Source organism: Bufo gargarizans, chromosome 11, assembly GCF_014858855.1.
Source record: "Bufo gargarizans isolate SCDJY-AF-19 chromosome 11, ASM1485885v1, whole genome shotgun sequence".
Classification (NCBI taxonomy): Eukaryota; Metazoa; Chordata; class Amphibia; order Anura; family Bufonidae; genus Bufo; species Bufo gargarizans.
In genome coordinates, this window is record NC_058090.1 from 87,140,297 (window position 1) to 87,153,075 (window position 12,779).

General features: G+C 43.5%; 1 protein-coding gene across 1 annotated transcript in view; it reads right to left on the reverse strand.

The window, feature by feature from the left end:
- Positions 1-12,779, reverse strand: part of LOC122921385 (metastasis-associated protein MTA1-like) — a 63,249-nt gene that overhangs the window by 27,212 nt on the left and 23,258 nt on the right. The window contains 1 exon segment of the mRNA XM_044271364.1: positions 5,973-6,008. Coding sequence (XP_044127299.1) covers positions 5,973-6,008 — 36 coding nt within the window.

The following is a 12,779-nucleotide window of genomic DNA, read 5'->3' on the forward strand; positions in this document are numbered from 1 at the left end:
CTGTTACTGTGCGGGGCACCCTGGCACGGTATCAGCTTGGCACAATTATTTTTGGGGAACATTGTGTTTACACCATTAGTGTCAGGGACACTATTTCCTGGGCACAGTTATTTTTTAGGACACTGTGCGCCAATAATTATTGAAGGGGGACTATCTGTGAGTGACTAGTATAGGGGGCATTGACTATAATGGGGTACGGCAGAGATCCGGCCACAATCTGGCAAAAATGCAGAGAACCAGCGGGACACAAACCGCTGCATGCTGCGGTTTGTGTCCGGCCGATTCCTTGCATTTTCGGCCGGATCAGGTGGCCGGAGCGTAGTGCCGCAGGTGTGAAAGTAGCCTTACCTTGTATGTTTTGTATTGCTCTAAGTAATGTTAGGACCGAATAGGTTAGGTTGCGAATTTGGCTTGGGGGGGGGGCCCAGACACATTCTTTGAACAGGGGCCCTCTGCTGTCTGTGTCCGCCCCTGGCCAGTGTCATAGGTACAATTCTGCTGACATGAACAAGGACTCTTTGGACCGATGAACACAAGCTTGAATTCTTTGCTGTGAACTCAAAGCATCATGTCTGCAGTAAGCCACACAACACAGCTCCAATAACATCCCTGAAGAACGGAGCAACGCGCTGTATAGATGTTCGCCAGCTGTAGGAACTGGAAAACTTTTTAGGATCAAGGTTAAGGTGAAAATGTAAAATTACCTTAAGATCCTGGCTATTAAAAACAGATAAACTGTCAGTTTTTCACTGACATTTTGCATCTGTGTGCATCCATTTTTTGGCTGCCTATCAGTTTTTAATGGTCATTCATGGGTTGTTTTTTTTAACCCCCAACCTCTGCAGTGCCCTCAAGATATCCAATGTCCCCCATAGTGCCCCCTGGACATCCAATGACCCCCCCCCCCCCCATAGCTTCAGTATATATACATATAAGTGCCCCCATATATGTAATGCCCCCGCCCCTACCCTCACCGCCAGCAGTGCCAACTAGCCCTTAAAAAAAAACAAAAAAAAAAACACAAACATTCACTTGCACGCTTACTGGAGAAACTAGGATCTGACTGTCCCAGTGTTAGGTCCTGCTGCCTCCAGTAAGCAGCAAGTGTTCACTTGCAAGGAAGTGGGTGAGGATATTTTTTTTACTGTCATGTGAATGCAGCCTAACACTCTGGAGCTCAGACAGGGTACACCGTTCAAAAGGACAAGAATCCTAAATGCCGCCAACCAGGGGTGGACACTGACGGCAACTGTGCAAGAAGTGTTCCTGGGCCCTCATGCTAGACAAAGGAAAATGTATACATACATGCTGTGCATGAAATATATTATACAGAAGTCAATCACACGTGTGATGCATACCACATATGCACTAATATTTCACAGGACTCATGCCGTATACACACACACCACTCACACCCAGAACTCGCTTTTTTTTTTTTAGGAAGACAATCACCTTAAATTAGATAATGTACCTAGCTAATGCCCCTGAGCCCCTATCCTCACTACGCACGAAGCAGTATCTAGCTAAAATATACACAAATTAGTTCAGCATTTCTTCTGGTTGCAGAGAGCGATCCCATAGACCTAATCTCCTTCTCCTCCTTCCTCATTCACAGTCAGCAGCCCTGAAGAGTGCTGCAGTCACAATCGGTCACCAGCTCTAGAGTCCTCCCATGGAGCTTCAATACCAGAAGGCAGCCACAATAATTGTCTCCCCTCCGAGGAGAGATAATTATTCCAGCTTTCACACTGCCAGCAAGTGCGCCACCCTAATGCCGTGTCCATCGTGCTCCTATCTAGTCTGACAGGATATGAAGAGATTACACCAAGGAATGGGAGATTGGTGTGTCACACTTATAACATCATACCCAAGAACCCTTTAGGCTTTACTATAGTACCACCGTAAGGCTGAAAAAAAGACATATGACCATCCAGTTCAGCCCATCATCCAGAGGAAGCCAATTTTTCTCATCTTAGGGGGGGGGGGGGGGGGGGAATCCTTCTCTATTCCAATTCTGAATAACTCCCTGGATCACGACCCCTCTCTAGTAGCTATAGCCTGTAATATTATTACACTCCAGAAATACATCCAGGCCCCTCCTGAATTCCTTGATTGTACTCCCCATCACCACCTCCTCAGGCAGAGAGGTCCATAGTCTCACTGCTCTTACCGTAAAGAATCCTCTTCTCACCTCTATACCAGGGATGCCCAACCTGTGGCCCTCCATTTGTTGCAAAACTACAATTCCCAGCATGCCCTTATAGCTGTAGGCGGTCCAGGCATACTGGGAATTGTGGTTTTGCAACAGCTGGAGGGCCACAAATTGGGCATCACTGCTCTAGACAGAGAGGATGTCCCCTCGTCACAGTCCTGGGGATAAATAGATGATGGGAGAGATCTCTGTACTGACCCCTGATATATTTATACAGAGTTATTAGATCTCCCCTCAGTCGTCTTTTTTTCTATACTAAATAACCCTAATTTGATTATTTTTCATGGTCCTGTAATCACTGCAAAATGTGCCTCAAAGTAAAGGGTCTGAATACTCACACAAAGGTCATATTTAAAGCAGCCCTCCAGAGTGCGACTATATGTTTAAAAAAAAAAAAAAAAAAAAAGAAGAAGTGTAACGTACAGTACACATACCTAGTGACCTTTTTTGCAGATTTTGCAGATCAAAAGGTCCTGCCCTATGATCGATACTATCCTTGTCTGCAAAATGGACAAGAACAGGACATGTTCTATTTTTTATTTATTTTTTTCGGAAGAATGAAATAAAAGGGTCCGTATCCAATCCGCAAAATTGCTGATCAGATGCAGAGAGAGAGAAAAAAAAAAAAAAAAAGGTTGTGTGAATGAGCCTTAATCTGCTGCGGGTTGGCGTATCTCAGATATAATGTACACACAGGCCTTTGTCAGTATGCAGTCTGTATGCAGACTGATGACAAACAAAAACAGGAACATTATTCATTTTAGAATAAGGCTGTGACAACAAAACGCAAGAAAAAAGTGAAAGGTGTAAGTACTTTCTGAATGTGCAGTAGTATTTCAATAGTTTATATGCACCATATGTGACTGTTTCAATAAAACACCATTATAGAGGTTGTGAAATATCTTAAAACCTGACAAAGGCATTTAACATCTACACACGCTACTCACAAAAAGTTAGGGATATTTGGCTTGTGGGTGATATTTCAGGATGAACCTAAAATGTACTCCAACCTTTACAGATGAACTTAATGTGACCTTCTCTAAACCTTTGAATGCACACGTCAAGCTGTTCAGTGTTTTCAGGACTTTTTACACAACTTGCTGTTCTCTAACAAGGAGCTTAACTGCAAAATTCATAACAGGTGTTTGATCCATGAATCACGCAATAAATTTCCTGGTTCAATTAGAACTGGTATTTAAACAGTCCTCCTCATCATGCTGTTCACATTTTACCATCATGAGACCAAGAAGACACCTAACAATTCATCAGCAGTACTTCGCCATTGTGAGGATTCAAGCAGGATGTTCTCAGATGGAAGTGGCCACTGAGCTTAGAGTGTCACAGAGAGGAGTCATCAGCAGGTTGTATCAGAGATACAGAGAGACTGGAAGAGTCACCGAAAGGCGTAGTCACCAGACAAGCCTTTGGTGTTAGTGTGGGCAGGTGTGTCTAGTCAATACAGAACTGCCCTACACTGTGTGAATGGTACAGTGACAAGCCCATACTATTTGAATACCATCATTAATCCAGTCATTGTGCCTCTGCATGAACAACACAGGCCTAATGTCATCTTCATGGACGACAATGTGGCAGATCTTCGAGGTGCTGGAGATTGGGGTACCTCAAATGGAGTGGCATGCACTTTCTCCAGACCTGAATACCATTGAAAACCTATAGGATCAGCTGAGTCGCGATGTAGAGGCTCGTAACTCTGTACCCCAGAACCTCAATGACCTGAGAGCCGTCCTTCAACAAGAGTGGGGTGCCATGCCTGAACAGCAGGAGGCCACATGACAAGTTACTGAGACACTGATATTTTTGTGGGGGTATACCCACCACTGGTGTTGGCTTCTGAGATGAGGAAATCATTGCTGCTTCTACTTAAATACCCTACTTTCATTATATAATATTACTGGAGCAGGAATTTTAATGTTTTCCATAAATTTCACCTGAAAGCCAAATATCCCTAACTTTTTGCTAGTGTATTATCATAGTTCTTTATATTTTATTTATAATTAAAAAACAAAACAAAACAAAACAAACCCCCCCCCCCCCCCCCCCCCCCTTAGAAGCCTCTTCCCAGGCCAAGTGATGCTGTGTTCATCTGTCACACAGCCTAGGCGCATCTTAGTCATCTGCAAAACCAAACAAAGCCACTATCCAATTGTCGGCACTGTGCTTGGTAAGCTGCAAGGAAGCCATGCCGGCCATCTTCAAACAGCTGATCTACAGGGGTGCTAGGATGAGAACCCCACCAATCACATACTAATGACCTATCCTGAGGATAACATTCAGATAAATCCCTTTAAGGTGACCATACACCTTGAGTAGCTGTTGGCCAAACACTCGTGGAGCTATTTCTAGTGAAGAATTATTTCCCTTGAGAACAAAGGATCGAGCACGTCAACATGCCTGATCTTTTTGTTTTTTCACTAAGAAACCTGCCAAACGAACAGAGGCTGAACATGAAATACACTTTAGATGCAGAGGGGTAAGACCAATGTTCGGTTCATGTCTAACCCCTTTACAAAGGGACCTTTGACACTGGGCATATAGAAAGTGCCCCCAAAGATCATCTTCAATGGGACAAGCTCTGTCCACTCACTCAGAATAAGGGGTTGTCCCATTACAACAAGTAATCTCACGGCCACAGGATATGGGATAAGTGTCTAACTTTGGGGAGCCCTGCCAATGACCAGAACAGGGGGGCCCATGTTCCCCTGTTTAAGTGGAGCGGCAGGCATGTTCATTGCTATTCAACTCTACGGTATTTCTAAAGATCACCATACAGGTCTAGAAAGCCATTATCTGGTGCCGAGGTACCAACGTATCAAGTTGCGACTTCAAGGAAAGCAGCATCTTTGATTGGCTGGGGCATAAAGAATATTTATAGTATGCAAGTTTTTATCATGGTGTCCTAATATTCAAAGTTCTCACATTTTTATGTTTTTTTTTTTTTATAAAAACACCTTTTGTTCTCCCTTTTTTTTTTTCCCCGAAAAAGATCATAAGCTAACAATGTACACAAACAGCATTAATAGTGTTATACAGCGACTGTTAGTAGAGAAATGGCTGGAAAACCATGAAAAACATTCCTTTATGGACCTAGCAGCAGGATGACAGCACAACGCTAAAGCTGGTCATAGGGATAATAGGTAACATTCTGGACAATAGTAAGTGTGTGGCACTAAAGATTCTGGGGCTGTAATATAGGATAGGTCAATATCAGATCGGTGGTGATCCGATTGATGGCGAGGAGTCTCACTGGAACATGAACAGCTCCAGACATCATGCAGTGGTTGTTAATGGTACTGCAGGTTTTCCAGGTCACTGCACAATATATGGAGCTGTGCGCCTTTCAGTGCCTGTTCCAGATCAATGCAGCTCCTTCAATCAGCTTATTGGCAGGTGCTGGGAGCTGGACCTCCACTGACCCGATACAGATGACCTATCCTAAGGAATTCCTGGAAAACCCCTTTAATATTTCCCCTATAATAAACATGATTTTATGGGCAAATTGTTCAGGTTACAGGAAATAATTGATTGTGTATGCCTTTTAAAAATCTATAAAAAAATAAAAATAACCCTATATTCTCAACATGCAAGGTAAAGAACCATCTATGGCCAGCTTTAGTCATGATGAAAAATATGAGACAATAGGCATATATGTCATCTCATTACATACAGGGTGAAACGCTGGAAGCCAAGCAACACAAAGCCTAGTGAGTGAGTCCACAGACAGGCATATTGAAATCCTTACCCCTGCTAGGCATCAGCAGGCGCTTCTTCATGTTGCCTGTCCAAGAAAAGGTAAATGGAAGAGAGGGGGAAAAAAAACAAGAAAACAGTACATGAAAAATAAACCGTAACCAACGTTCATTTAGGTCAGTACATAGGAAAGCAAACATGTACACAGGGGTAAAGAAGAATACAAAACTAAACTACGCTTTAAAATAATACCATACATTAAAGTTTAAATAAACATTGAAACTTTGAATGAGACGATCATCCTCCAAAATTGCACTGAATATTTTTTCTTTTTGTGTTTTTTTTTTTTTTTGGGGTGGGGGGGGGGGGGGGTCTTCTCAAAGAAAATAGACTATAGACATAGGACATAGAAGATATGGTGGAATGGAAAGTCTGGGCTAGATAATGTGGTCTTCTCAAAGAGGTTTCCATGGTTAGGGTTATTATTCCTATGAAGGGCTACCTGCTCAAGTTCCAGCACCATCTTTGGTTTCTACATATAAGCTTTGGGAATGGATGGGGTCAGGTAGGCTGCTGCGGCCAATGACTGCGGTCACTTGGGGGACCTGTCACAGCTTCAGCAATGCACGCGACTCGGGGACTGAAGACAGAGGTGGGCCCAGGGACCAAGCAGGAGGAAGCAGGCAAGAAAGCTTCCCTTCATAGGTCCTCCGGGAGGGGATTTAAAATGGGAGCGAATCCCGGACAATCCTTTAAGGGGATAGCTACATGCAGCTGAAACGGTTGCAGAAATTTCTGTAATTGGAAATCAGTTCTATTCATCAAATCACATGGATTTCTACAAGCTCCATCCAGATGAATGGAAGACGTCTAGGGTCGGGGTTCACACCAGTTAGCCACAGGCTGTGCACAGTATAAAAGGGCCATGAACAAACATACAGCTCAGAGAGTCATTTAGGGGTCCTTAGGGGAACATGAAATAGACGCACTGATTTAAAGAGGTCTGTTGTACATGCAGTCCTATCCGCAGGCAGCATGTTACAGAGCAGGAGGAACGGAGCAGAGAAGGTTTCAGGAAAATAATCAGTGCAACTTGGGTTTTATTCATTTAAATCTCTGCCTCTTCTAAGCAGACAAAGAGCAGAGATATAAATGTATACATTTCAAGTTTTACTGAATACTTTCCCATAAAACTATAAATATATCATTTCTGCTCAGCTCCTCCTGCTCTATAACTGCTGCCTGCCGATCAGACATCATGTACAACTTGACAGATTCCCTTTAATACATAAACATCCAAATAATCGGTTCTTCAGATTTTTTTTATTTTTACACTTTAATCGGATACTCATGTGTTAAAGAGGACCCATCACCATTAAATTGAATCTGCGGGCAGCATGTATAGAGCAGGAGGAGCGGAGAAGATTGTTATATAGATTTCTGGGAAAAGAACAGCTCTCAGTACTTGGGGAGATGTTATCAGTGATATACAGAGAGAGATATCAGTCACTGATTACACCTCCCCTGTGTACTGAGAGCTACACAGGGGTGGCCTTGAAGGGGTCACATCATATCAGACTTTGATGGCATATTACCAGGATATAGTTAGATGCGGGTCTTAGAGGTGGAACCTGCACCTATCTCTACAATGAGCCCAAGAAAATAATGGAGAACTGCGCATGTGCTGTGTGCCCTCTATTTCTACAGGACTGCCAGAAACAGCCCAGCCAGTGCTCTGCAAGTTACAAAGTTTTACTGAATCTTCCCCGCGAAAACTATATATCAGTCTGATCAGCTCCTTCTCTGCTCTATAACAAGCTGCCTGCAGATCGCACTGCATATTGTGGTGACAAGTCCTCTTTAAAGGGAATGTCACCTCTGACAAGCCCTATAAAGTACAGTATTACATGTGTAAAACATCTGCCACTGACTCCACATCAGTCATTTGTATGTTGATAATCGCCCCCATTCCCACGGAGTGTCAACAAACCGGCTATGGAGAGCATATCTTCACCTGGAGTCCTCTCCATCCATCACGTGCGCAGCCACAGGAGCCCTCCCCATCACGTGCGCAGCCACAGGAGCCCTCCCCATCACGTGCGCAGCCACAGGAGCCCTCCCCATCACGTGCGCAGCCACAGGAGCCCTCCCCATCACGTGCGCAGCCACAGGAGCCCTCCCCATCACGTGCGCAGCCACAGGAGCCCCCCCCCATCACGTGCGCAGCCACAGGAGCCCCCCCCATCACGTGCGCAGCCACAGGAGCCCTCCCCATCACGTGCGCAGCCACAGGAGCCCTCCCCATCACGTGCGCAGCCACAGGAGCCCTCCCCATCACGTGCGCAGCCACAGGAGCCCTCCCCATCACGTGCGCAGCCACAGGAGCCCTCCCCATCACGTGCGCAGCCACAGGAGCCCTCCCCATCACGTGCGCAGCCACAGGAGCCCTCCCCATCACGTGCGCAGCCACAGGAGCCCTCCCCATCACGTGCGCAGCCACAGGAGCCCTCCCCATCACGTGCGCAGCCACAGGAGCCCTCCCCATCACGTGCGCAGCCACAGGAGCCCTCCCCATCACGTGCGCAGCCACAGGAGCCCTCCCCATCACGTGCGCAGCCACAGGAGCCCTCCCCATCACGTGCGCAGCCACAGGAGCCCTCCCCATCACGTGCGCAGCCACAGGAGCCCTCCCCATCACGTGCGCAGCCACAGGAGCCCTCCCCATCACGTGCGCAGCCACAGGAGCCCTCTCAATACATTCCATGACTACTTTGCACTGTGGGGTAACGAGGGGGCATATTAACATACAAATTACTGATCTGGAGTCAGCGGCAGCCCATACTTCATAGAGCTTGTCCGTAGTAACAGATTCCCTTTAATGAACCAAGCTGTAAGGGGTCATTACATTATTGATGGCACAATGAGGCTTACAGCAGGACACTACCACGTACTCAAAGTATTAAAAAGAGACATATAATGAAAACAAAGGCAGAGTCACACTTCCAGTTTGTGGTGCAGGCGGTTCGTAATAGAGGGATTTATTATTATTTTTCTTTAGCCAGAAACAAGAAATAGGAGTTAAGCGGCATGCACATGACACTGCAAAGTCCAGAAAACATGGCTCATGTGTTGGACACATCTCGTGGACCTCACACATACACTACAATAGACCCATGGGGGAGATAGGAACTCACTGCATAATAAATCACTATGATACAATGAGTTCAGGTCAGTCCAGAAAATACAGTAATTTTTCATCCCTTTAATGCAAAATCACATTGAGGGAATGTATAGAGTGAGCTCACAGCCGGCACCTGGCCATAAGGCTTGAATTGGAGATGGTGCAGATCCCAGTAACTTAACCCCTCAAATGCTACTGTCAATAGAGTCTGCGGCATCTGTGGGGTTAAAGAGATAACTTCTGATTAGAGCCCCTGTGGCAAGATCACATGGCTGGGCTTAATTACCATGACAGATGACACATGAAGATTACATGTTCAAGTCCCCTAAGGTGACTAAATATGAAACTAACTAGTAAAAAAAAAAAAAGTAAACAAACAATAAGAAATAAACATAAGCTGTATCGTCACTATTAAAACATAAAAATATTTCTCCTGCGCATTGAACGCTGTAAATAGGGGGGGGGGACCACCTTGTACGCCCCCCAATTTTTTTTTATAAGTGATCAAAAAGTTGTATATCAAAATGGTAGCAACAAAAAACTACAGTACTCTCTGCAAAAAATAAGCCCTCTTACAGCTCTGTATATGGAAATATAAAAATGGTGATGCAAAGAATGTTTTTTCAAGTGGTAAAACAAATTAAAAAACTATACAAAATTTAGTATCGTGGCTATTGTATTGACCCACAGAATAAAGATATGTCATTTGTGGGCCACAGTGAACGCCGTAATATCAAAACCCAAAACACCGGTTTTCCAATACAAGATATGGTAAATTAAATGCTGCCATTAAAAAATACAATTTGTCCCGCAAAAAATGAGCCATTACAGGTCTATGCGAACTGAAAATTAAGAAGGTTATGGGGGACATTTATTAACAGATATACGTCACAATAGTGGCATATTAAAAGTCGCAGATTGTGTCGCCAGCCTTTTCCCTGCTCACGCCACTCGATTTTTAGAATGGAAAATGGCTTAAATCTATGCAAGCAAGAAAGCTGGTGCAGATTTAAGTCTGTCACATGGCCTGCTGGAGGAAGTGCCAAACTTATGTAGAGGCCTGCATCTCTATAGAATATTGGCGCTTCTTCCAGCAGCACAGAGGGACTTAAGAACAGCATGGAAAATGGTTTTAATGTCCCCCTACATTTTTTGGAGAGAGAGTGTTGAGGAAAAAACAAAAATGAGCCCGATCCTTATGGGGTTAAAGATGAGGGGTATTGGCTTCTGCCTCATGATGGCATTTGCCTGCTTTTGTGATGGACCCGAGACTTTCTCAGCTAACGTTATTTTCAGCATATTAACCAGTTCAAGGCTGGGCGATTTATCTGACGAGCGCACGGCGTCATAGTAACCAATGACGCCGTGCGCTCCTGCACTCAGGACGGCAGGCCGGGTTTTCACAGACCGTGGTCCGTGAAAATGCACGGATGTGTGAATGCGGCCTTATTTTAGCACGCGCATGTTTAAAAGTCATAACTTTAAAGTAAATAATTTCTGCTGCTTTTTTCGGTGATATTCGGGGCTTTTTCTTTCATCATTCTTATCCTAGTAAATTTTTAAACCTATGATGAGCTGTAGTTTTTGTTGGTACCATTTGGGTTATATAAAACTTTTTGATCATTTTGTATTCATTTTTTCTCAGGGAGAGAGATGACAAAAAAATAAATAAAAATTTGCGTGTCTTGAGTTCACGGAATGGTCGAGGTTCCAGGACAGGGATCGTGTTAGTAATGGTAAATGAGGCAGGGAGTAAAGTATGGGCTTAAAGATCTAAGAACTATCCTGCTTTCCATTTTAGAGATTCATAGACCTTCATCCACCTCTACATACAAACAATGATCTCGGGGCCAAGTTTAGTGTTAGTGACTGTGAGGCTACTTTCATGCAACTTCTTTAAACAACTTGCTTTCTTTCTTTGCAAATAAAGGTAAAGGGTTTGTCCAGTTTCATGAAATTGATGACCTGCCCCCAGGATGGGTCAATAAGTTTAGATGGATGGAGGTCGGACTCTTGGCACCCCATCCCCCCGACAATCACCATCCCCCCGACAATCAGCTGTTTGAAGGTGCTGGGGCATATTCCGAGTGCTGCGTCCTCATTAACGTACACCTGCACACAGTGTGCACTGTAGTGGGGGTGCAGTGTAATAACCCTTTAATGACCCCGCACCACCACAATGCTGACGGTGTGCAGATAAACAGTGAAGACAATGCAGCGCTCGCAGTCCCTTTAAACATGTAATCAGCAGCAGAGTCCAGAGTCGGACCACCACTGATCTGAGGATAGGTCATCAATATTAGGCCACTGCACAACCCCTTTAATTCCTGTAGAAAATTGACAATTGACTCCAAAGTCACAAAGCAGTGCTGCCAAAGGAAATAATACTTTTATTTTTCAATCAATTTCTCTATTGCAGATACACTATGGGGGTCATTTATTAAGACCAGCGTTTAGGCGTCCTATAAGCCCTTTAGCTGGCGCAGGATCCACTGGAGTGATGAAGAGGCGCCGGACTCTACATAACTGCAGCAGAACCACCGCCGGTCTAAATGTAAGCCAGCTCCCATTAACAAAAAAAATGGAAGGAAACAGTAACAATGGCAGGGCAATTTACAGGGTGAATCTTCGGGTTCAAAGTTATCAACACAGAAAGTTGCAACAACCACCGTGAACGTTCCATGTGATGCACGGCTATTCGACGGTGCGGAAGGCTGAAAAGTGTTGGACTTTCTACGTTGATAAATTCTGAACCACACAAGATATTGCAAATCTGATAGCAGTAATTGATTTCTGAGAAAATTCGGGTCTTTTTTGATATGCTACATGACCCCATTCCCATTGGAAAAATTTGCCATTGATTCAATATGGCGGCCATGTTCCGGACATATACAACAATTGTGGAGGGCTCAATAGAGTGGAGCTCAGCCGGCTATAACCACTTACGGTAGCTATTCTCAATATAATCCACACAATGGCTGGCTCTCAATAGAAATAAAACCATACAATTTAATTTATTAAAACATTTCAATAATTCCTATCAAAAAAATAAATAAAAAAAATTATATATATATATATATATATATATATATATATATATATATTTATTATATATATAATATATATATATATATATATATATATATATATATATATATATATATATATATATATATATATATATATATATACACATATACACACACACACAGATGAAACTCGAAAAATTAGAATATCGTGCAAAGTTCAAGTATTTCCGTAATGCAACTTAAAAGGTGAAACTAATATATGAGACTCATTACAGGCACAGCGAGATATTTCAAGCCTTTATTGGTTATAATTTGGATGATTATGGCTTACAGCTTATGAAACCCCAAAGGTTAATTGGCTGACTGGATTGTGACACTTTGAGCCTAGAATATTAAACCTTTTAACAAAATTCTAATTTTAAGCTGCATTATTGCAATTCCTTTTAATTTGCATTACTGAAATAAATGGACGTTTGCACGATATTCAAATTTTTCGAGTTTCACCTGTACATGTATGTATAGACACACACACATCTAAAATCAGATATGTAGTTCATGCAGACAAATATTCACAGTCTTGGTCCAATTTTATATACCCGATTGCGGAGCTCACGCAAAACAGGACTAAGTTGAGCTCACACAGTGCACT